We start from the raw sequence: 24,671 nt of genomic DNA, 5'->3' as shown, positions 1-24,671 counted from the left end.
CTCACTTTGAACTAACATTAGTTTAGTTCTTTATGTGAGGAATATAGTCAATTTTTTATTATCTTCAATTTCAGTAATAACAACTTTTTTGTAAAAGCTTATAGTTTTTTATTTATACGTGAAAAACCGATTTAAAACATGCATTTTTTTACGAAAAAAATAAAATCTTTGGTCTTTAATAACTCAAAAAGTGTTGATTTATTTTAATAAGTTTATATAACAAATTTTGCTTATAATTTGTCCCTCTATCGACTTATGGTATTATTTTTAATAAAATAATTTTCACCCCCGAGAAGGGGTGGCATCCACCCCCAGGGTAAAAGCGCAAGTTGGCATCATGTCACCTTTGTTCCTTGAGGTATCCTCTAATTAGTCACCAATTTTCATGAAAATCGATGGAGGTTCAACGAAATCGGAGGTGAAAACCTTCAGTGACTGCACTACAAGGTTATGTGAAACCCGATGGTCATCCAGACATGATGCTGTTATGGCTTTGCGTCGAGCTTTCCGACAAGTAATGAAATCTTTAACGAAAATTTCATTGCTATCTAAAAAACGATGAAAAATTATAAGTTAATGCATTATTAGAGCATATGAATAATTTTGAATTTGTCGTTAACATTACTATTTAATCTAAAATTCTTCTTTATTAATCTAACATCAAAACTTTTGCAATCTAAAACGGCAGAGTTAACAGTCGCCCTTCAACTTTTTGAAAAACTCTTGATAATCTTGTATAAATGAGAAATTCGTTTTCCGAAACTTTAGCAAAAGAAGCAGGAATAGCAGAATAGTGGGGTATTATACCGGAATTTAAAAATAAACGGATAAAACGTATAAAACAATTTTACGATGAGCTCAGCTGCGACGAAAAAATAACTTTTTGAAAAAAAAATTTTGTAGTTAATGTTTTCAATGTAAATTTAGATATAATGTTGCAACAACTTACTAATAGGTTTGTCGGATTAAGATACATGTATAATAGATTTTCATGTCTAATCCCAAAAAATCTATTAACACTAACTAATGAAGACTTATTAAAGAGAGGCCAAATATTGTCATTTACACATATTTTAGTAATTATACTGTTATTAGTTGTCGTTATGTTTATAATACGGGGGCCCACAAAAATTGTCGCGGGGGGGGCCCGCAATCTTCAGCTACGCCACTGATCACTTATATTACATATTTTTAAGATTAAGGAAAAATCTACCAATGCTTGGTACAGAGATGTTCATAGTGGATATAAAAACTATTTAATAAACTAAACAGTCTAGCATAAGCTTTTCTTTTAACTATACCATTTGCTCCATCTCAATCTATTTCATCATTGTTTTGTAATGCCGATCCTAGATATGTACTCATAAATGTTGCTTTTCATAATCATTTCACCATTCATCTTATTGTTATAAGTTATCATCTTATAGGTGTTAGGTAGTAACTTTAAATGAACATTCTAGATCATCTGTTTTTGTCCCATCTTTTTCCTTCAGGAGGAAATGTTTCCTTTACTGTGCCAATCTTATTTCTAATTCCCATTCATAATTTTCGACTATCATATTGCTTTCACTGTTTGTGCCGATTCTACTAACCATAATTATTTATTTTTAATTTTTAATCTAATTTTAATTATAATTATATTATATATCCTTGTCCTTTTCATTATTTTCCTATTTTCAGATAAATCTAACATATTTATTAAAAACGTTTGCTTTATTTGCTCCTTCTTTAACTTTTTATATCAGCTTTTCACTCTCTTGGATGATTAGTTCAATATATAGATTTTTGTGTGCTTCTGCTTTGGCTTTTACTGCAGCTACAGCGTTGTCCAATTTCCAAACGATAACCATATTTTTCATATTATATTATAACTACCTATACTAAATTTACAATTAAGATGCAGTAGAAATAAGAAATAAACAAACCAAGACACGTTAAATGCTACTAGGAGTACTCCCGAATCATAATTTACAATGTATAAACTTTGGAAATCATGATTTGGGATTTACAATGTATATACATTGTAAAATATGATTCGGGTGTGCTCCTAGTAGCATTTAACGTGTCTTGGTTTGTGTATTTCTACTGCATCTTGATTTTAAATTTAGTATATTATAGTGTTTTAACTCATTTTTCTGCTATTTTTGCTCTTAATTTACTTTCTTCCATGCCCTTTAACATCCACCACTGACAGGTATGAAAACTGAAAAAATAGCTAAAATTATCAAATCTTTAACATAGCTGCTTATTTTATTCATTTATTGCTTAGTTTAGTTTGGTTTATGTATAGGCTTTTCTGAATTTTAGTTACTATTTTCTTTTGCGTTTGGTTGATTTAGTTGGTTTTGCTTTTTTGTAGACTTTACAACTACCTCATATACTGTGAGCATTCCCGAATTAACATCAAAGCCTGTTGTAGCGGTTACTAAGAGTAAGTACTAAATATAGAATATAAGCTGATGAATTAACATCTTTATCCTTACAACAATATTTGGTGGAGTGATACTAACCTTATGTCTGATAAAACAACTATGTGCAGCTATTGCATGAACTGTGTGATTTAAACTGTTGTGTCTTTTGGATTTAAACTTGAAACTGTTTTGTTATTAAAACACAACTTGTTTTAACACTTTCATATATTACTTGTTAACAATCTATAAACAGTAATACCAAGATATTCAACTAATAGTGAAAGGAAAGATCCAGGAAAAGAGAGGACTATGAAGAAAAAGACTGTCGTGTCTAAGAAACATTCGATCCAATGAACAGGGCTAAATTTTAAACAGCAAATAAGAACCGCTGAAGACAGACAAAAGTTTGCAATTGTAGCTAACCTCCATTCAAGAGAAAGCACTTTAAGAAGAAGAATCTATGAACGACCAACTCCAGTACAGTTTGCTGTATCTACTTATTGCTCTACAATCCTATTGTCTATACCTCATATAAATTTCATAATTTCTTTCCTTTTCATTTACTTACACTTAATTCACTAATTTATAATTCGTTTAATAAATATATTGAATAAACTCAATATTGAAAAAATCTAAAAGTACGATATTTTGTTAAAAATGGCACACGGCAACGTTGCGTACATCGTTGTTCTTGCTGCAAGTGGAAGAGGACGCTAAATCAACGTTACCATAAGTTAGAGTGAGACATACGACTCACTTATTGTCACTGCTCAATTAAAACTCAGTAGCGTATCGGTAATGCTTTTAAAGTGAATTATTAAAATTAATCATAAAATAATATAGAGTTATCAAGTAACCCTTGGAGAATACGGTAACGCTATTTTACTGTATACTTTACATGTTATTTATAACGTTACCGTATTCTCATAGAGTTACTTGATAACTCTCTAATAAGTAAAGTATATTGGAGTACGGATACTGATAAAGTAGTTCAATATATAGAGGATAGAGAATAGGTAAACCAGTGAGGTTCGCTTACAAGAATATCCGAAAGATATTAATAAGTTAAGAGATATGTGAAGGATCTCTACGGAGACACACTGCACTTCTTACTGTTATTAGTAAGTACGAAGAGTTGATAATCTTCGAATGTATAGAATGGTATGATATACACTCATATACAGGGTGAGGCAGATAAAGGGCCTATTAGAAATATCTCGAGAACTAAAGGTAAGAAAATCATGAAAATTGTTATACAGGGGTTTTGAGGTGTGAACTATTTAATAAAAAATTTTGGTCTCTTTGCGACTTCCGGTTATACCGGAAGTTGATTGTAACTTCGTTTTTTTAAATGGGACACCCTGTATATTTTTACATTTTTGGATTCTCCTCGATTTCTTCTTTCTTTAAATATAAGGTTTTGTAATATTATACAGGGTAGGTTAAAAGATAATTACGTTTTCTTATTAATTTCGTAGCAACATTCGCACCCTGTGGGCTTGTAGTAGTTTGACATAATAAGTTCTATTTATGTTCAAATGATTTTTAATATAGTCTTCTATTGTTAACAATTATTAGTATAGCTAAATTTTTCGTTTTAGTATACAGGGTTGGTCGAAACACAGGATGAGTATTTTCTGAGTTTTCTTAAATGGAACACCCTGTATTTTAGTATTGTAATGAAATGTTGTTTTATGATACATTTTAATTACTTAAGCACTCCCTATACCTAACTTCTTTAATTTGTGAGTTATTGGTGATTCAAACAAAACATTAATTGCAACACAAAATATGTGAAATTGTATTAGGTTGGCCGTGAAAATATTCAATCACAAATATTTTTTTGGAAATAAATACATATTAATCTAGACTGATACTTAAAATTGCCAATAATGGTTGAACTGTCAAAATACCATCGAAGTTAAGATTGTTGGTGCGATTAACAATTAAGCACAAATTAAAGCAGTTAGGTATAGGGAATGCTTAAGAAATAAAAAAGTACCATGAAATATCATTTCATTACAATACTAAAATATAGGGTGTTCCATTTAAGAAAACTCAGAAAATACTCATTCCGAGTTTAGACCCACCCTGTATACTAAAATTAAAAATTTAGCTATACTAATAATTGCTAACAATAGTAGACTATATTTAAAATCATTTGAATATAAATAGAGTTTATTATGTCAAACTACTACAATCCTACAGGGTGTGAATATTGCTACGAAATTAATAAGAAAACGTAAATATCTTTTAAGCTACCCTGTATAATGTTACAAAACATTATATTTTAAGAAAGAAGAAATCGAGGAGAATCCAAAAATGGCAAAATATACAGGGTGTCCCATTTAAAAAAACGAAGTTATAAGCAACTTCCGGTATAACCGGAAGTACCAAGTAGATGAAAATATTTTCTTTAAATAGATCAGTCTTCAAAACCCCATTATTAGAATTTTCATAATTCAGTTACCTTTAGTTCTCGAGATATTTCTAATAGGCCCTTTATCTGCCTCACCCTATATATCGTATAGAAGTATGTCAATACGTGAGAGACTAACAACAATTCACCTCTTGGAACGTTAGTTAGCTATTCTTACTTATTCTTAGGCTTTTTCGGACTGAATGAAAGGTAAACAAAAGGGTTACGAGAGGGTAGAGGAAATCGCAACAAACCTCAGAGTCTTAAGTGACTGGCTTAAACCCAACAACACTGAAACTCCATTCCATTCATTCAAACATTCCATTTTTGGTTGCATTCGGTAGGTACTTTTTCTGTAATTACAAATACCTCGCAAACTCCTAACATATTTCCTCTCCCAAAGCGGGTGCTTTTTCGATATAAAGGGGGCTTTCAACAACAGCTCCTGCGCAGATGTTATGAAGCTTCGAATCACAAGGGCAATATGGCTGGAAAGCTTAGATGAAACAAGCTGCAGGTGGATATTAGTCCAGGGTAATAAGGTTTTTTCCATGACACTCGAGCAGCCAGGGTACTGAAGCGTTTTTTCGACAGGTAATAGGTACCTATAAGAGCAAATTGTAACTATTTCCTGCGTAGGATCTGGCGGCCATTTTTATTTATAAACAATTAAGTGTCCAAAAATGGCATTTTTTCCTTTTTTTCAAATCAATGGAAAACAGTGAAACTTATGATTGTTTTCGTACAAATATCTTTGAGATTATGGAAAAAGCTTTAAAATGACATATTACAAAGTTTGATATACTCATTTATTGTTAATATAATTGCGACAAAAGGTCGGAATTGCAAAAAAAATTATTTTCGCAATAACTGTTGTAAAAATTAGTGTACAGGTTTGAAATTTTTGTCAAATGAGGGTTCTTTGGTGCTTAATATGTGATAAAAATTTCAAAGCGATTCATTCAATTGTTAAAATTTTATTCGAATTATTTATCTCGGAGAGCATTTTTTGCAAAAACATAAGTCTGAAAAAAATGACGTTAGAACCATTCCACAGGTGTCAAATGAAAGAGCATGAGCTATATTTTCAACTTGGGTTAAAAAAAGCGAATAAAAAATGCATTTATTAGTAATAAATAATTATGCAAAAGTATCGTAAATGTTTCGTTATAAACTTTTTATTTTGTTATTTAAGAAATTATATATATTTATTACAATTTTTTATCAATTATGATATAAATAACATTACTTGGTAGTTGTACACTTAAGACAGGGTAAAAAAGTTAATTTTTTTGGAAAAAGTTTTTCAAAAAGTTTATAAGGAAAGATTTACGATACTTTTGCATAATTATTTATTACTAATAAAAGCATTTTTTAGTCGCTTTCTTTAAACCAAGTTGAAAATATAGCTCATGCTCTTCCATTTGACACCAGTGGAATGGTTCTAACGTCATTTTTTTCTGACTTATGTTATTGCAAAAAAAATGCTCTCCGAGATAAACAATTCGAATAAAATTTAAACAATTGAATAAATCGCTTTGAAATTTTTATCACATATTAAGCACCAAAGAACCCTCATTTGACAAAAATTTCAAACCTGTACATTAATTTTTACAACAGTTATTGCGAAAATATTTTTTTTTGCAATTCCGACCTTTTTTCGCAATTATATTAACAATAAATGAGTATATCAAACTTTGTATTATGTCATTTTAAAGCTTTTTCCATAATGTCAAAGATATTTGTACTTAAAGAGTTTCACTGTTTTCCATTGATTTGAAAAAAAGGGAAAATTGCCATTTTTTGACAGTTAATTGTTTATACATAAATAAAAATGGCCGCCAGATCCTACGCAGGAAATAGTTACAATTTGTTCCTATAGGTATTACTTGTCGAAAAAACGCTTCAGTACTCTGGCTGCTGAAGTGTCACGAACAGGGTATGTTTTTGTCTTATTACCCTGGCCTATATACTGCATGCTAAAGAGCTGTGATATATGCAACGTTACTAAGGGATGCAATATCAGCGCGGCTTGACAGAAGCTGCCCATAGGGTTTCTTTCGTTCTCTCCTGTGGAATCTGGTCGTGGATAATTTGATAGCTAGATTCAACAACATCATATCCTAGGCTATACGGATGACCCGGTCATTTTAGCTCATGTAAAATTGAATGGTACAGTTAAAGATAAAATGCAACAGACTCTAACTGTAGTTACAGAATGGACTTCAAATGAAGAAATTAGCAAAAGTCAATTAATCGATTATCAATTAAAAATCGTGAAATTTGCTAGAAGGAGTTTCGAGAGATTAGGTCCTTTAAAACTGATACAAATTTAAATACCTGAATGGTAATTAGGCGCAATCATGGAAAGTTGTGATGTGGAGCACAAAGGTGCATCTTCAAATTACCTTATGGTATCCAGATACTTCTTCTTCTTCTTTCTCGAAATTCCTTATGCCCCTCAGGGGCGTCGGAGGTTTTATTCATCCTCTATCCTTCTTTTCCTTGGCTTCCCTTTCCTTCTTTTACCATATCTTTTTGATTCCATCACCCCTGGTCCATTCTGTTGATGTGTCCATACCATTTTAATTTTCTTTTTTGAATCTTTATTATTATCGATTCCTATTTGTCTTTGTCTAATATCCTCATTTCTTATTCTGTCCAATTTCGTTTTTCCTGCTATTTTTCTCAACTGCTTCATCTCCGCTGCGTTTATTGTACTGTCTATTTTTGCATTGTTTTCTCATGTCTTACTTGCGTGTATTAAAGTTGGTACAGATATTGCATTGTATACCTTCAGTTTTATTTATTTATCTATTTCTTTCTTTCCAAATATTGTTTTATTTAATGCATAGTAGATCTTATTTGCTTTTTTCGTCCTGTATGAGATTTCTTGGTCTAGCTTTCCATCCTCTGATATTATTACTCCCAGGTATTCAAACCTGTTTCTATTATCTCGTTTTTGCACCTAAATATCGTTTGGTTTATTTCTTCCCTTTTCTTTTGGATTACTATCATGGTCTTCGTTTTCTTTACATTTACCGCCATTTTCAAATTTTCTATTTCTTTCACCAAGATATCGATTAATTTTTGCATTTTCTCTTTATCGTCTACTATTATTACTAGGTCATCTGCATATAGTAATCCCTCCATTCTCATGGTACTAAATTCCTATACCCTATTGTTGACTGTAATTGCCTTGACCTTCTTTTAGCGTTCTTCATTACTCTATCCATTACTAATATGAATAAAACTGGGTTGAGCTGAGACTGTCCACGTGTTTAATTCCTGTCCTTAGGTTTATTATTGGCGATCAGTTTCCGTTTATTTGTACTTTAGCGAGTACTTTTCTATATGTACTTTTTGCCACGCTTATTATATCTTTTGCGGAATTTGCAGGTCTTCCATTACTGACCATATTATTTCTCTATGTATAGAATCAAAAGCAGCTTTAATATCTATAAACGGAATATATGTCTTCTCCTATTTCGTTTTTACTTTCAATTATATTTCTCAGTATGTATATATTATCTGTTGTTCCTCTTTCCTTTCTAAAAGCCACTTGTTCTTCTTCTAGTTTTCCTTCCAGTTCTTTCCTGAGTTTCCTTTCTATTATCCCGGTGTAGACTTTATATGCCACTGATGATAAGCATATGGCCTTATAGTTATTACATTCCGCTTCATCTCCTTTCTTGTGTATTGGTATCAATAAATTTTCTTCCCAGTCTTTCGGTATCGTTTCTGTTCTCCATGCTGCTCTCATTATTTCCAGTAGCCAAAGTTTGCCTTGTTCTCCCACGTACTTCATCATCTCCGTATCTATATCATCGGCACCTTCCTCTTTTGAAATCTTTATTCTTGCCAATCCTTCTTCAATATCTTTATTAATTTCGTCTACTCGATTGTCCCTATCGTCTTCTCTTTCTTGCTGTCTTCTCTCCTCATTTTGTTGGTTCCTTGCCTCGAATTTTTCTTTATAGTGCTTATTCCATATGGTTAGTAAGTCTTGTATGTTTGTTTTCAATTCCTTTCGCTCATTTCTAATTCCTTTTATTTGATTCCTTTTTGTTCCTTTCCATCCAGAGACAAATATCGTAATATGCTACCCAGATACAGATCTACAGTACCTTACTAGGTGGACATCTGCCCAGATGGATGAGGCAGAGAAAATACGGGCATTTTATTTTATATATTATGCATTATAAAAGCAAAAATACGGGCAGTAATATATTATGCATTCTAATTTCATTTTCCTCTTTAAGGTACATCGAACAAGTCTCATCCTAATACGCCGCAATCTGAAAATGCCGACAATGGTGTTATTGCTGGCATTACCATCATGATATCGTGTATATCGGTCTCAGTTGTCGGAGGGGTAAGTACACAAATTTATACAGATCCAGACAAAGTTTATTGTTAGTATTACAAAATTAGCGAGATATCTAACAATGATACTACCATTACGTTTTCATTTAGTAGACAAATATCACAATCATATTTCCCCCACTAGTCTCCCCTCCATATTGTGCATGAAAGTCAATCAGAGCGTTACACCGAACAATCAAGCCGATTGTTTCCGATCGATTTATACTTTGCAAACTAATATCTGTCTATCTATGTTTTATTTTATTTCATTTTTATAGAACTAATTTTATTTTCATACCTACAGTAAAACCTCCGTTAACCGAAATAATTGGGGGGGAGGCTGTTTCGGATATCAAGAATTTCAGTTAAAAATAACATTGTTTTTGGTATTCTTCTTGTATCAAATTACATAGTATTCTTGGTCAAAGTTGGCATTAAAAAATACTATAAAGTGATTTCGTAATGTGTTGTATATTTAATAGGGTTCTTTAGTTGTATGAAAGCAATGTTGACGATGTTGAAAAATTTACATCGAATTGTTTCCGTTTTGCTATAAAAATTTACTTTTTATTGACGAATGTCAGCCGTTTCGGTTAAACGATGTTTCGGTTAAAAAGGTTTCGGTTAACGGAGGTTTTACTGTATTTCTTCCAAAAAATCTAAATAAAAATATGGTTTCAAAGATATTTGGAAAATACCAAATAATATCTTATTTTTAATTAAAAGAAGTAATTTTTCGCCTATTTTAATCTTAATTCTGTACATCCTGCCGTGAATGATCAAGTAATGCTAAATTAACATTTAAAATTCACTTTTAGTAACAGAACTATAGGACCAGTGGCCCCGTCTATCAAACCAAGCTCTGACGGCAAGCTTGATACGACGATGTCATTTAATATTTTTCTGTACCTCTTTCTTGTGGCATCTTGATGCAATTTACTATTTTTGTTGGAAATAAGCCACAATTTGACTTTAAAATAAGTTTATTTTGACGTTTCGATTTCCATTTGGGAAATAATTTTCAATATCCAAAACATTAAAATACTTCCATTTATTAAAGAGAAATCAAAACGTTAAAATAAACTTATTTTAAAGTAAAATTGTGGCTTATACCCAATAAAAACAGTAAGCTGCCATTTAAATCAATTCGTCCAACTTTGATTGTCTTTGCAAATTTTTTAAATGCTCTAAAAAAGGGGACAGGCCAAATGAATACAAAAAGTTTGGCAATAACGCTGAACTTCTCTTGAGTTAATTTCACTATTAAATTTTAGACGATGCATTTCGGGAATCTAATATCGCTATGCTGTTTTATATATGTTTCTCTCACTTCCTACTGTGTAAAGTGAATACTTATTTACGTTATATTCTTTCCGATACCGTATATATAGTACCGGGTGTCCACTTATATTTTCCCCCATTTTAACTGCCTATAACTTCTAAACGGCTTAAGATAGAAATATGCGGTTTTCGATAAAATGTTTTATTTTAGTAAAAGTTTTGTCTGAATGGATTGAATTTTTTATATCGCTTTCAAATACGAAAAGAAAAATGGCGGATTTTTGAAAAAAACGTTGTTGACTTTTTTTTAATGGAACACCCAGTATATTTTTTTGTAAATTGAAAGAAAAGCCATTCACCTATCCAGCGATATAAAGTTTTTCAAAATCGGTTGTCAAATCACTGAGTAATTAATTTTTAAAATGAGCGGTGCAACGTGGATATCACATACCTAAATAACATAACTAAGCAAAATGATATTATGTGATGTGATTTCCACATTGCATCTTTCATTTTAAAAATTATTTGCTCAGTCATTTGATAACCGATTTTAAAAAATTTAATATCGCTGGATAGGTAAATGACCGTTTTTTCAAAGTACAAAAAAATATACTGGGTGTTTCAATAAAAAAAGTCAACAACGTTTTTTTTTCCAAAAATCCGCCATTTTTTATTTAAAAGAGACATGAAAAATGATCATTTACCTAAAAACTTGAAAAAACGGTCATTTACCTATCCAACGATATAATTTTTTTAAAAATCGGTGGTCAAATGACTGATCAATTAATTTTTAAATGAGAGATGCAATGTGGAAATCACATAAGATAATATCAATTTGCTTAGTTATGTTATTTAGGTATGTGATATCCACGTTGCACCTCTCATTTTAAAAATTAATTACTCAGTGATTTGACAACCGATTTTGAAAAACTTTATATCGCTGGATAGGTGAATGACCTTTCTTTCAATTTACAAAAAAATATACTGGGTGTTCCATTAAAAAAAAGTCAACAACGTTTTTTTCAAAAATCCGCCATTTTTCTTCTCGTATTTGAAAGCGATATCAAAAATTCAGTCCATTCAGACAAAAATTTTACTAAAATAAAACATTTCAGCGAAAACCGCATATTTCTATCTTGAGCCGTTTAGAAGTTATAGGCAGTTAAAATGGGGGGAAATATAAGTGGACACCCGGTATTACAAAATTGTGTTATCAATTAAGTGTCCTCATATCACTGTAAACAGTAAAAGTGTTGGACTTTTAAAAATACTAAAAGAGATTTTTATTTCCACAGGTGATATACTTCCTCTACAAACATCTGATGCATCGCAATATGACATCCATGAATTTCGATAACCCAGTGTACCGGAAAACCACCGAAGACCAGTTTTCTTTAGAAAAAAATCAATTTCAGCGTCAGACGCGACCATACTTAAGTACTGTGGGCGAAGAGGTAAGAGCACTCACTTTGGACTACAGTAACATGATGACTAGATAATCAGTCCACAAAATTTTTACATAAATAAAGACTACATACTGTCAAACCATTAAATTGAGAATTTTCAAAATTTTTATTAACTGTAAATAGCTTACATAAATATTGTTGCTGGGTGTTTAAAAAATTACAGACAATGCACAAAACTTAGTTTGAGGGACTTTGTATTATGCAGATTTAATACCATAGAAAACATTCTTCACATTATAGTCGGAAGATTTAATAACATTTACCTGAAAACAAAATTTAAACGAATCTTTATATTATGTGTTGTTAACCATAGTTTTAAATTTACTTTTCTAAGAAATTAAGAATAAGCTATTTCGCCATAAGTGCCCGATAAATAGAGTGATTTTAAAATATACCAACTTCTGAAAACGCTCAAAGAAAAACTAAAACAAAGATATGTAATAATTAGAAAAATCTTAAATAAATCGCATGGTCCTTCGAGCCGGATACCCAGTTAGTAGCACGTAAAGTAAATTCAGAGCAAAGAATTATACAGGTCAGTCCTTCATATTGTGTTGTGTAACTTTTATTTGAATTAGCGTGATATATACAGTTCTCAATGAATTGGACTGCCCTTTTCGATTTTACGATGGAGAGTGGACTGTAACTTTTTAGAGGGTTGGAACAGCCACGGTGAGCAGACCTATTACCATTATTTTGTGTCTCGTTTGGGTTGATTAAAAATGCTGGCCAAATATGATGCCGTTTAATGAGACCCTGGCATGAAATAAAGAATAAATCTGACCCTGGCAGCCAAGATCTAGTTTTGTTTGTAAAGGGCGTTGCTGAGGGACTAAAGCCGCGTTCACTCAGCAGCTGGCGACAACGCAATAACCATCGTAATCATTTGAAAAATAACTAGAAGAAGAACTAAAACGAAGCGAAGAGACCAAAAAATTTATTGGAATACAATTGACACAAAAACGTTCTATACAGTTCCTTGATTTTTCAATTAGGCATAGATTATTATAGTTAAGTGTTAAATATGGCAACACTGACGATTATGAATCCCAACTTTCAGCAATAGAAGCCAGTGAGAAGAGGACTCGACTCGACAGCTTTTAGTAAAGATCAGTCTAAGAGGGGACAAAGAGAATTGCCTCTCCATTGGACAATAATCATGGTTGTAAACTCTTACATGAGAATTTTTGCACAAAAGCGCAAAAATTGATGTATTTTTTCTTCTTCTTCTTCATTTGCCTTTTTCGTTGCGGACGTTGGCTATCATCATAGCAATTTTAATTTTGTTTGCGGCGTTTCTGAATAACTCAATAGACGTTAGTCCAAACCATTGGCGTAAGTTTGAAGCCAGTTTGTGTGTCTTCTTCTTCCGGGTCTTGGGTTTGCTCTCTATTTTACCCTGTATTATCAGTTGCAGTATTTATGTCATGTCTCATAATAGGAATGAGGTATTCAAGTTTCCGTTTCTTAATTGTGAAAGATATTTCTTTTTGTTTTCCCATTCGGCGCAATACCTCTACGTTGGTGGTGTGGGTCGTCCAGGATATTTTGAGGATACATCGGTACACCCCCATATGGAATGCCTCTAGCTTTTTCATTAGTGTTTCCGTTATTTTCCAGGTCTCTACGCCATACAACAAAACTGGAAAGACATAGAATTTTAGCAGCAATTTATTTTTAGTGGGAGAGTGAATATATTTCTTCTTCTTGTTCTTCCTGCTTCCTTAATAGGCTCGCGCCTGTTCCATCTTCTGATGCCTTCTCATTAGATATCCAGGTTGTCACTCCATCTCTTCCTTGGCCTTCCTATACTCTTTCGGTCGTTTGGTGATCTGTCTCGTGCTATCTTTACCAGTCTTCCTTCTCCCATTCTGCTTATATGGCCATACCATTCTTTTTTTTTATTTTCAGTGTCCAGTCGTTTATATTCTCTAGATTACAGCTTTGCCTGAGGTCTGTGCTACGTTGTCTATCGCATAATGATTTTCCTTTGATATCTCGGACTATTTTCATTTCACATGTTTCCATCAGTCTTTTTGTCCTTGTGGTGTCAGGTCTTGTTTCAGCAGTGTAATTCATAATTGGCCTAACTACTGTTCTATAGATCATGGCCTTTGTTTCTGTCCCTAGATGTGTGTTGCGCCAGATAGTGTGTTTAAGACATCCTGCTATTCTGTTGGCTTTGTTTACTTGTTGGGCAACTTCCGCTTCAGTGTCTCCATAACTGTGAATTAGCACTCCCAGGTAGCTGATACTTCTTTCTTGCTGGATTATTTTGCTGTCCATATATATTGCTGTGAATATATTTCTCATGTTGTTAAATGTTTCTCTGGCCTTTTCAACTCTAGATCGTATTAGGTTGTTTAATCCCATTTCGAGTTGACGACTGTTCCAAGGTTTACATATGAGTCTACGTGTTAAAATAATTGGTTTTTTATTTTCAATTGTCTGGCAGGTTTTTGAGTTTTGCTTACCAGCATCCATTTTGTTTTATTTATGTTGAGGCCTCTTTCATCACTCGCTCTTTGTACTTTGTCCATAAGATGCTGAAGTTCATCAATACTGCTGGCAAGTACGACTATATCATCAGCATTTCGGATATTATTTGTCAATTCTACATTGATTTTTATGCCTCCGTTTGCTTAATCCAGTGCTTTTTCTATCATATCTTTATGTGATTGATAGTATGGCGAACATACAACTGATCCATGTTCCAACACCGATCTAACCAATGCTAAATAAACCAATCTTATAGCGTGAGTGGAAAGTAACTTGCAATTTCTGAATACAAAACCCAACATTCTAAAACCTTTCAGAGAAATTTTATTAATATGGTCAATAAAAGTTAGTTTTTCATGGAAAATTATACCAAGGTCCTTTACTCTGGATATTAAATTCTGGTCATTGTATAATTTGTATCAATTATGTAAGCACTTCGAGTAAAGTTAATAAAGCAGTGTTTATTTACATTTAATAAACGCTTATTTAAGCCACACCACTCTAATAAACGATTTAAATTTGCTTGCAAGAGAATCTGGTCCGATACACAACTAATGTGTCTCCAGAATTTAAAATCATCAGTAAATTTCACGCAGAGACTATAAAGGAAGCAGGTTATGATGTCAACTATAAATATATCGAATAAAGGAGGTGAGCAATGACCACCCTGTGGAACTCCAGATGTTACTACGTTAGAATCCGAAAAACAATTACCATTTTAACTATTTGAGTGCGACTGGAAAGAGAACTAGATTGATCCTTCCACTTCTCTTTTACTTGAATTTTACAGCATCCTCATCAGATTCTTGATCAGTCTGGTAGTTTAGATCACTTGGTATATTGTCGTATACGAAGTTTCCCACAATATGTAATAATTCAGTATCAGTTAGAGGTTTTTTTACTTGTCCAGGCTATTTCTCGATCCATAAATAAAAATATAAGGGATTTGAATTTGCATTTAGAGAGAGTTACAAGCTTTGAATATAATATATTCAAAGCTTCTAACTTCATATTACGAAGCTTTGAAATTCATTTTCAAAGGTTTCAAATATGTGTAACAAACAACGGAATGGAACAAAAGACAACAACCAATGGAAAATTGGTGCTAAAACAGTGTTGTCGATTATTTAAAATTTACTTATGTAAACTTCTAAATGGACTTAAACGCACCTTTAGGTCAAATGGAGCTCAATGTAGATAAGCACTATGTACGCACTTTTAAGTGTACAATTTTCATTTCGGAAAATCACTTTAATTTGGAAATCATCAAAACTATACTAAAGTTGGTCTATTTAAAACTCAAACTATTTACAAAACATTATTATGTTAGAATAAGTAATTTTTAACTACAACGCAGCAAAATTAACGGAACACTTTATACATGGGACATGTTAGATGTCTCGAATTTCCTAAACCTGTTGTAGGATTTGAGTGATTTTTTTAGTATATTATAGCTTTTTTATTTAAGAAAATCGATGTAATGTTATTGTTGCTAAACAGGTAAATGTCATTTTATACCGGGTGTAACAATCATACTGTGTCTTTTCTTTAAAGTTCGGATCACCCTGTGGAATATTCTAGCACATATAAAATGTTGAAATTAAAACTCAATTGTAACCCTAGGCTCTATTAACATTTTCTTGTTTGATTCATTTGCTTATGTTGGATTATAAAAAGTTAGGTACGTTAACAATTAGCAATGTTTTTCATCGATAAATCCTCATTTTCTGCTTAGTTTAATAGACAAGCCTAGAGTAGGCTATGAGAAATTAACAATTTAGTAGATGTCAAATTGTTAACAGTCAAAAAATGGCTGGTTTGTTGTGAAAATTAGGAGATTTATTATTTAAAGTTTCAATTAAGTCCGTATTTTTTTGTTGTTTGGTGGAAATGGAACGCGCTACAAATAATTTGACCCGAGATGAGTGTGTTCAAGCACTGATCTTACATAGCGAAAGACTTAGCTACCATGCTATCGGCTCCTTATATTGGTAACAATTTTTTGCTAATGCACGATCATGCAAGACCTCAACGTTCACAAACTGTAACCGAATATTTACAACAGATAAATTTTCGGACTTTGAATTGGCCATCGCATAGTCCAGATCTTAACCCGATCGAACATTTGTGTGACATAATTGGCAGAAGACTATGACACCGTTTGCTACCTCCTAGAACCTTACAAGAGGTAGAAACAGTAGCTCTCGAGATTTGGAATGATATTGATCAAGACCAAATAGCATACCTCATTTCTAGTATAAAAGTACATATCTATTTTATTATCGAACATAAGCGAATGAATTGAAAAACAAAATGTTAAGAAAGCCTAAGGTTACAATAGAATTTTTATTTTAATATTTTATATATGCTACAATATTCCACTGGGTGTTCCGAACTTTAAGGAAAAAACACAGTGTGATTGTTACTCCCGGTATAAAATGACATTTACCTGTCTAGCAACAATATTATTATATGTATCGATTTTACTTAAATAATAAGGCTATAACATACTAAAAAAATCACTCAAATCAGACAACAGGTTTAGGAAATTCGAGATATCTAACCTGTCCCATTTTTAAGGTGCTCCGTTAATTTTGCAACTGTGTGTATTATATTTAGCATTGCTCTAGAAAAAGTCCCTATTTAAAATAGATTATGGAAGAAGAAAATTAAATCTTCGTAAAAGAAAGTTCCTCTCTTTCTGAACTGTTTAGATACTGCACCTTTAAAACTATTATTAGAAAAAAGTACTCTCATAGAAGTTAAGTTATTGTGTCTTTAGACAAAAAATGGATGCTGTGCTGATTTATCCTCGTGAAGTTTTTATGCTCATACTTCTGATTTCTATTAAGCGAAATTTGTCTGAGAAATTTTTAATATTACCAAATTTAACTGTCATATTAATAATTGAGAAATTATTTTTTAATTGTTACGTTATATAGAAACAATAATATTTTTTAAAACATGGACAACGTTCCAATATGATGTAGTTTAGAATAATATGGAGAATAAATATACATACAGTATTTGGTACTAGTATAGTATAAGGCATAAGGGAACGAGCTCTGAGAACCTGAAATGTACATAAATGGTTTCTGCTTCCTGTTCTTCTTAAGGTACCGTACATTTTCCTGTCAGGTGAGATGTTAGATAGTCAGGATTATTCTATTTTTAGCAGGATTACGAAGCATTTCATAACTATCCACTGGCGAATATTGTTCAGCCATGATCTAAACCTCTCTTACCCGCTATCTTTCCTTCTAGTATTAATTACTGAAAACTAAGTATTCTCGTTCTCCTAGTAATACGTGCCATAAATATAGTCTTATTACTTTGTACATAATCGAAAAGTTGCCTATCCTGGAGACCTGCTCTTCATAATGCTTCCTCATTTCTGACTCGGTCCTTCCTTGATATTCTAAGCATTCGGCGGAGCCATCACATTACAAAAACATTTTTCATTTTTCATTTTCATTTTTCATTTTACATTTTTCGGTTGACAGATGAAAAATCCACCTAACTTCCTTTGACATCTTGTCATACATTTCTGGCACCAAACTGTCTAATCAGTTGGTTCGTAACCTCTCACCTGAACACAAGTATTTACCTTGTGCAATTTTCGAGCAAGGATGAAATACATTGACATGTGATCTTTAAATCTTAAGACATCGACTTAATGTCGACCACTTTTTAATATAGAATTGAACAATAATGTATTTTAGAGGTTTTTATACCTATTGAAGTGGCTAGTTACAATTACTTGTACACTGGACGTAAGTAACCACATTTTCTTAAAATTTTTTCAACTGGCAAAATTTCACCCTTTTGCTGTTTAATCTTAGTGGTTTACTTATTTCCAGGTTTACACTGATGATGGTCAGTCTGACCTAAAACGTTTTGTATTTTCACTCCTTCGTGAATAAATTTTAAGGATTTTTTAATAAATTCATATATGCCTACATACAACAGAAGTGTTTAGGTACTTCATTCCACGTTGTGACATTACAAAAACTTCAAGTTTGTTAATGGATCAGGCCTTTCGGGCTTGTTCTACTCTCCTCTTTATTTCAGTCTCAGAGTTTTAACTATCGTTTAGCAGATAACCCAATTAGTTAAACTGTCTGACTTGCTCGATTTCTTTTCCAGCTACATATATAGGTACACACAACGCAGAAGTCTAGGGATATTTTTATAAATAGACGTATTTTGTTTATCTTTAATCAACTTAAAAAAAGTAATACAAAATTTGTAGTTTAAATTGTTGTTTAATATGTCAAAACCCATAAATTGCAAAAAAAAACAGAAAATTGGAGCAAAAAAAATATATTGCAAATCACCCATGTTTCACATACCACCATAAAATGTCAGAAATACGAACTATAAACTTAAAATAAAGTATGGCCACCACGTTGGTTTATCACAGCTCTACATCTACTGTTCATGCTCCGAATCACTTTGTTAATGTCTGCTTGAGGTAGTTGTGTCCATTGTTCTCTCAGAAGCTCTTTTAATTGAAACTCATTGTAGATATTGCCCATATGTGGAGTAGTTCTTCGTTGAAGCATGTCTTATACATGCTCAATGGGATTCAAGTCCGGTGATTGTGCTGGCCACGGCAATACATCCATACCCTCGTTACTCGGTATCCAACCAGTTTGTTACAATATGCGCAACATGTGGTCGAGTGTTATCATGCATAAAGTAAAAAATTTTCTCCAACAGCAGCAGCAAACGGGCCCACAACAGGGTCAAGAATAGTGTCCAAATATTGCTGACTTCTGAGAAAGCCACGTAAGAAAATGAGGTCAGTTCTTCCGTCAATCATGATTCCGCCACATACCATTAATGTACCACCTCTGTATGCATACACTTCTTGAAGATGTCGTAATCTTTCTCCATTTCCGTGTCGTCTCCAAACTCTTGTCCGACGAGAATCTGGATGAAATCTAGACTCGTCACTAAACAAAACTGTGACCCAGTCATTGTCAGTCCAATTCTGAAACTCTTGGCACCAGGTTAATCTTGCAGCGCGATTGCCTCTAGATAGAGGTGGACATCTCAGTGGTCGCCGACTACGAAGATTGGCTTCATGGAGACGATTCCTCACAGTACTGCGGCTAATTGTTACATTATGTGCAAGCTGTAATTCATTAACCAGCTCGGGTGCTGTGATTGTTGGCTGCCTTCTGGCATTTAAAATTAAATATCGGTCTTGAGCGACGGTTGTAGAGCGACCACGTCCTGGATGTTGCTCGGCTGGACTCCCAGTGTCTCTAAACCGACGCCACAAACGACTTACGACGCTTTGGGAGACACCCAGCTGGTCAGCAACTTGAGTTTGTCGCATACCAGCTTGAAGGAGGCCCACGGCTCTATTCATCTCGTCCAACATTGAATGTTGTCGTTGCATGGTAAAAAGACAATATCTTTAACTCACCTATTAAGCAAGAATGGTATAAAGTGACTAAAATTAAAAATAAACAAAACATAAAAATGTCGATTTTTTTGTCCCTTATAAAAAAACATTCTAAAACACGTATTGCTATCAGTTTTACATTTTTTTTTTGATAAGAAGTGAGTGTCTGTATCAACAATTATAGTACAAGCAAATTTATATGGTCATGAAATTTCTGTCATTGGTATTGTCAAATTATTAAAATATCCGTACACTTTTGCGTTGTGTGTATCTTTGTATTTCGTATAGTTTGGTTAAGTTATGTTAGAAATATGTTACATTTCTTTCTAATTTTTTCTTAAACGTGACAACACTATGTGACAGTAATTACGTTTCATCGTTAATCGTAATTCTTATTCGCCGATAACATATTCGCCATATTTTTATAAGTACAAATTTAAGCAATTTATTTTCAAAATATCCTGGCAACACTGTGTGACAGAAATTTCGTCATTTCATTCCCAGCCCCAGCTTTAACTTTCATTAACCATTCTTATTCGCTAGAAACATGCTCTGCACTAGGGTGTGTTAAATCTGTTTGTCTCTTTACTGGTTTGAATTCAAAAAGCCTTTCAATTTAAGCTTTTTATAATATACCTACTTTCTCCAACAAAAATTTCCATATTTAAAGCGTACCCTTCTATTATATAATTACCAAATATTTATATAACAGTCTTTAATTGGCAAAAATCCAAGAAGTACAAGTAAAGAAGACAGATTTTTTCTTATTGTGTATATTTTTAGTTCATCCAAAGACAAATCTCAAATGTCTTTGAATTTGACATTGTAACAATTGAAAAGTAATTATGATCCCTGAATTAAAAGTCAAGCAGAATTAAATCTAATAGATACAACGTAGTTACCAGACGTGACGTCATACTACTAATAAATAACAATTGCATTGTCAAAGAAGTACCACAACGAATAATTTTCGGTTGTAGTAAGTGAAGTAAGTACTGAAAATGACTGAAGACTTGATTGCTGTTAAGGGTAACAGCTCAGAGACTGCTGTTAAGGGGGTTAGAAGATTGGATAGTATGATAAAAAAAGAATGATGACTGAAGACTTGATTGCTGTTAAGGGTAACAGCTCAGAGATTGCTGTTAAGGGGGATAGAAGATTGAATAGTATGATAAAAAAAAAGGAATTTTGGACGCTAGCTTCTGAATAAGTAAATAATCAATGGCTGAAGTCGCAACAATACAGAAGATTGCATTAGAGAACGCAGTCCTCGTTAAATTTGACTGTGAAACAGGTAACAAATAAAAAACCGAAAAGCCTTTGAAACCCGATTGATCTGGCAACGTCGCGTAACCAAAATTTTCGATGGGTCCGGGCTTTGAAATTTCAGATATTTCTGCCCACTTGTACTTGTTCGTCCACTAGCACCCATAATTTATTCATTTTGGTAAATGTCTGATTATCCAACTGTCATTTATTTGTCGTTTGACCTCTTTTCAGCTCTGGTAGTCACTTTGTATTTCTACTAACCATTACCTTGAAATCGTACATAAATTAAAAATACGTTCAAAGAAAATAATTATTAAATTTCCGTATAAAATGTAAAATTAATCTGAGACTCTTAGCTGTCTTGCAGCTGTACGAAGAAACTAGGTATGTCTAGGTTAACAAATTTGTTATAGATTATACTAATTTGACTAAAACGTTAGAGTATGTGTACTGAACATTAAACATTTCAAATAAGGATTTTAGTATTAATTTGACATAATGTAAAAACTTTAGATATTACATTTTTACTGTATCTGGTAAATTATACAAATGTACTCCTGTCCATCAGTATTTAGCTTAATATTGGATTGCATTCATATTTTTGTAACCAATTTATAAGGTAATAAAGCTGTGCCAAATGTTTAGGTGATTAATGTGTGAGCTCATTATTGCGGTGGATTTGGAAAAGTTATATCTGGCTATGCGTCTTGCTCTGGTTATCTTTTTTACATAGGATATTCCTATGTCGATATCTTTCCAAACTTTTGGTATATTTGTGCACAAAGAGTTTATATACTACATTTTTTTGTAAAGATATCTGCGGTTATCTATCTAAACTTACGTGCACAGAAATCGGCCCACTTAAAACTTGATCATTTTTGATGTTTCATATTTCCTAAACCTGTTGGCCGATTTAAATAATTTTTTGAACATTTTATAGCCTGATTTTTTAACAATACCACTGTTATAATCTTGTTGCTAAACAGGTAAATTTTCTTTGTATACCGGGTGTATCAATCAAACTGTGTTTTTTTCTCAAAGTTCGCATCACCCTGTGGAACATTCTAGCATTTATAAAATACTAAAATTAAAAGCCGACTATAGCCTTAGGTTTTCTTAACATTCTGTTTTTTTATTCATTCGTTTATATTGGATAATAAGAAAGTTAGGTACTTTAACAACTAGATATGTCCTTCATCAATACACGGTGTTACTAAATAAGTGCGACAAACTTTAAGGGGTAAATCTGCATGAAAAAATAATGACAGTTAGCTTTACAAGCTTATGTCCGCAAATTTTTCGTTTCAGAGATACGGGATGTTGAATTTTTTCTTACAAACTGACGATTTATTTATTGCTTTAAAACCAGTTGCGATTTGCAAATGAAATTTGGTAGGTTTTAAGAGATAGTTATCGCGGATTCTTTTACACAAAATTAAGAATTTTATATTCACCATTAGCGTGCATACGGGTAATATGATCGGTCATATTACACGCATGCGCGCTAATGGTGAATATTAAATTCTTAATTGTATATCAAAAAAATTGCAATAACTACGCCTTAAAACCCACAAAATTTTATTGGCATATCTCAACTTGTTTTAAAGCAATAAAATAAATCGTCAGTTTGTAAGAAAAAATTCAACATCCCGTATCTCGGAAACAAAACATTTGCGGACATACGTTTATAAAGCCAACTGTCATTATTTTTTTATGCAGAATTACCCCTTAAAGTTTGTCACACTTATTTAGACACACCGTGTATTGATGAAGAACATGTCTAGTTGTTAAAGTACCTAACTTTTTTATTATCCAACATAAACAAATGAATCAAAAAACAGGATGTTAAGAAAACCTAAGGCTATAGTTGGGTTTTAATTTCAGTATTTTATAAATGCCAGAATATTCCACAGGGTGTATACAATGTATACACCACGTATACAATGAAAATTTATCTGTTTAGTAACAATACTATTACAGTGGTATTGCTAAGGTATCAGGCTATAACATGTTCAAAAAATCACTTAAATCGACCACCAGGTTTAGGAAATATGAGACATCAAAAATGACCAAATTTTTAAGTGGGCCGATTTCTATGCACGTAAGTTTATTTGTATCAAGATTTCTAATTTCGTTTGTCCTGTGCTTTTCTTTCATTTAAGGTCATTTGAGATAAACTACTACCTCTTTCTTGCGTTTTGTCAAGAAATGAAAAGAACGGAATCAACATTCTGGGGTTTACTGAAGTTAGATGGCCTAGATAAGTATAAATGAACATTCAGAAAACAAAGGAGTTGCATTTAGGAGGCCAAAAAAATGTATAAAGATCTTGAGCTATATCTAATACCGCAGCTACGATGCAAATTCGAACCATCCTTCAAAATATTAATTATTCAATTATATGCTCATACGAACAGAAAATACAAAGAGAAACAATACCTATCTGTGAAGATTAATACACAACTTAACTGGTCCAGAGACTTGGGAGGGATGGGTAGACATAAGCTGGACCCATAGATCCGTTAGGGAGTCTAGAGGTACCAGAAGTGAACTGCCAGAATAATAATTGTGTTCTTCTTATTGGCCTTCTATCGTTCATTTTTGGACATAGGCCTCTACCGACATTGTCTATGGCCTTCCAACGTTGGTCTGTTTTTCTAGCAGTCGTTCCTCTTTCTATTTGCCTTGGTTAGGGTTCAGGTTTGGCATTCATATGCCATGATAGGAGGGATGCCCTGGTTGAACAATTTGCTCATCAAGTATTGGCGTATTTTGTTGTTCGTAAATATACTACTGAGTTTTTTCAAATCCTGCCCATACAAGTCTTGCTCTTCTAGTGTGTGATATCATCAACTGTGTCAACGATTATATTATCTACGGCTGAGTTTTTTAAGGAGCAGATAGCTTCTGTGCGATAACTTAAAGAAAATGAATAAAAAATTCATTTGAGGCATTGGGCCAATCCGGCCCGTTCTCACAGGTCACCGTCAGCCGTCGGTCACATTTACAACTGGCGTTTCAACACAAATGGGAGGGCCCAGGGCCGTATTAGCTCAATGTATCCGTGTGACTAGTAGCTTGACAGTTACTGTATATTTCCTTTAGGACATGAATACACGGTGTGTTAGCTTTCTGTGTCTATTTATGATACATGGTCCGAAAGGTTTGAGGAAAGTTGCTAGGAAATCGAAGTAAAAGTACACGAAATCTTTCTAGAAATTGCATGAGCAAAAGGCAGGTATAATTTTCCCTGTACACCGTAGATTATCAGTATTAAGTGTCATATATTTACAGTATCTTAGAATAATCTCGTTGCACCGTCGTCTCATTTGGTGCAAATATTTTTATTTTTATGCGTTTTAATTTTGGAGAAACGACAAGAAATAATTTTTAACAGTATTTACTATATTTTCTTTTACAATGTGTGCCAACTATGTATATAAATTTATTGTTTGATAAATACGCATATAATTTATTTTAAATTTAGGAATAGAAAATATTTTGATTTATATTAAGTATTTTTATTACCTTTATATACTGTAGTA

The 24,671-nt window shown here is 32.7% G+C and overlaps 1 protein-coding gene across 3 annotated transcripts in view; it reads left to right on the top strand.

Annotated features, from left to right (window-relative positions):
- The window catches only part of LOC114333534 (very low-density lipoprotein receptor-like), a 368,105-nt gene that overhangs the window by 333,243 nt on the left and 10,191 nt on the right, over nucleotides 1-24,671 (top strand). For 2 of the 3 annotated variants that reach the window (XM_028283416.2, XM_050663351.1), the window contains 3 exons: nucleotides 2,360-2,431; nucleotides 9,093-9,205; nucleotides 11,772-11,930. In XM_028283416.2, the coding sequence (XP_028139217.1) occupies nucleotides 2,360-2,431; nucleotides 9,093-9,205; nucleotides 11,772-11,930 (344 nt within the window). The remainder of the gene's footprint in view (nucleotides 1-2,359; nucleotides 2,432-9,092; nucleotides 9,206-11,771; nucleotides 11,931-24,671) is intronic. The other variant, XM_028283417.2, reaches the window with a different exon arrangement.

The sequence above is a fragment of the Diabrotica virgifera genome, chromosome 10 (assembly GCF_917563875.1).
Source record: "Diabrotica virgifera virgifera chromosome 10, PGI_DIABVI_V3a".
NCBI lineage: Eukaryota > Metazoa > Arthropoda > Insecta > Coleoptera > Chrysomelidae > Diabrotica > Diabrotica virgifera.
The sequence above is the reverse complement of the archived record's forward strand: the minus strand, read 5'-3'. Positions and strand labels throughout refer to the sequence as shown.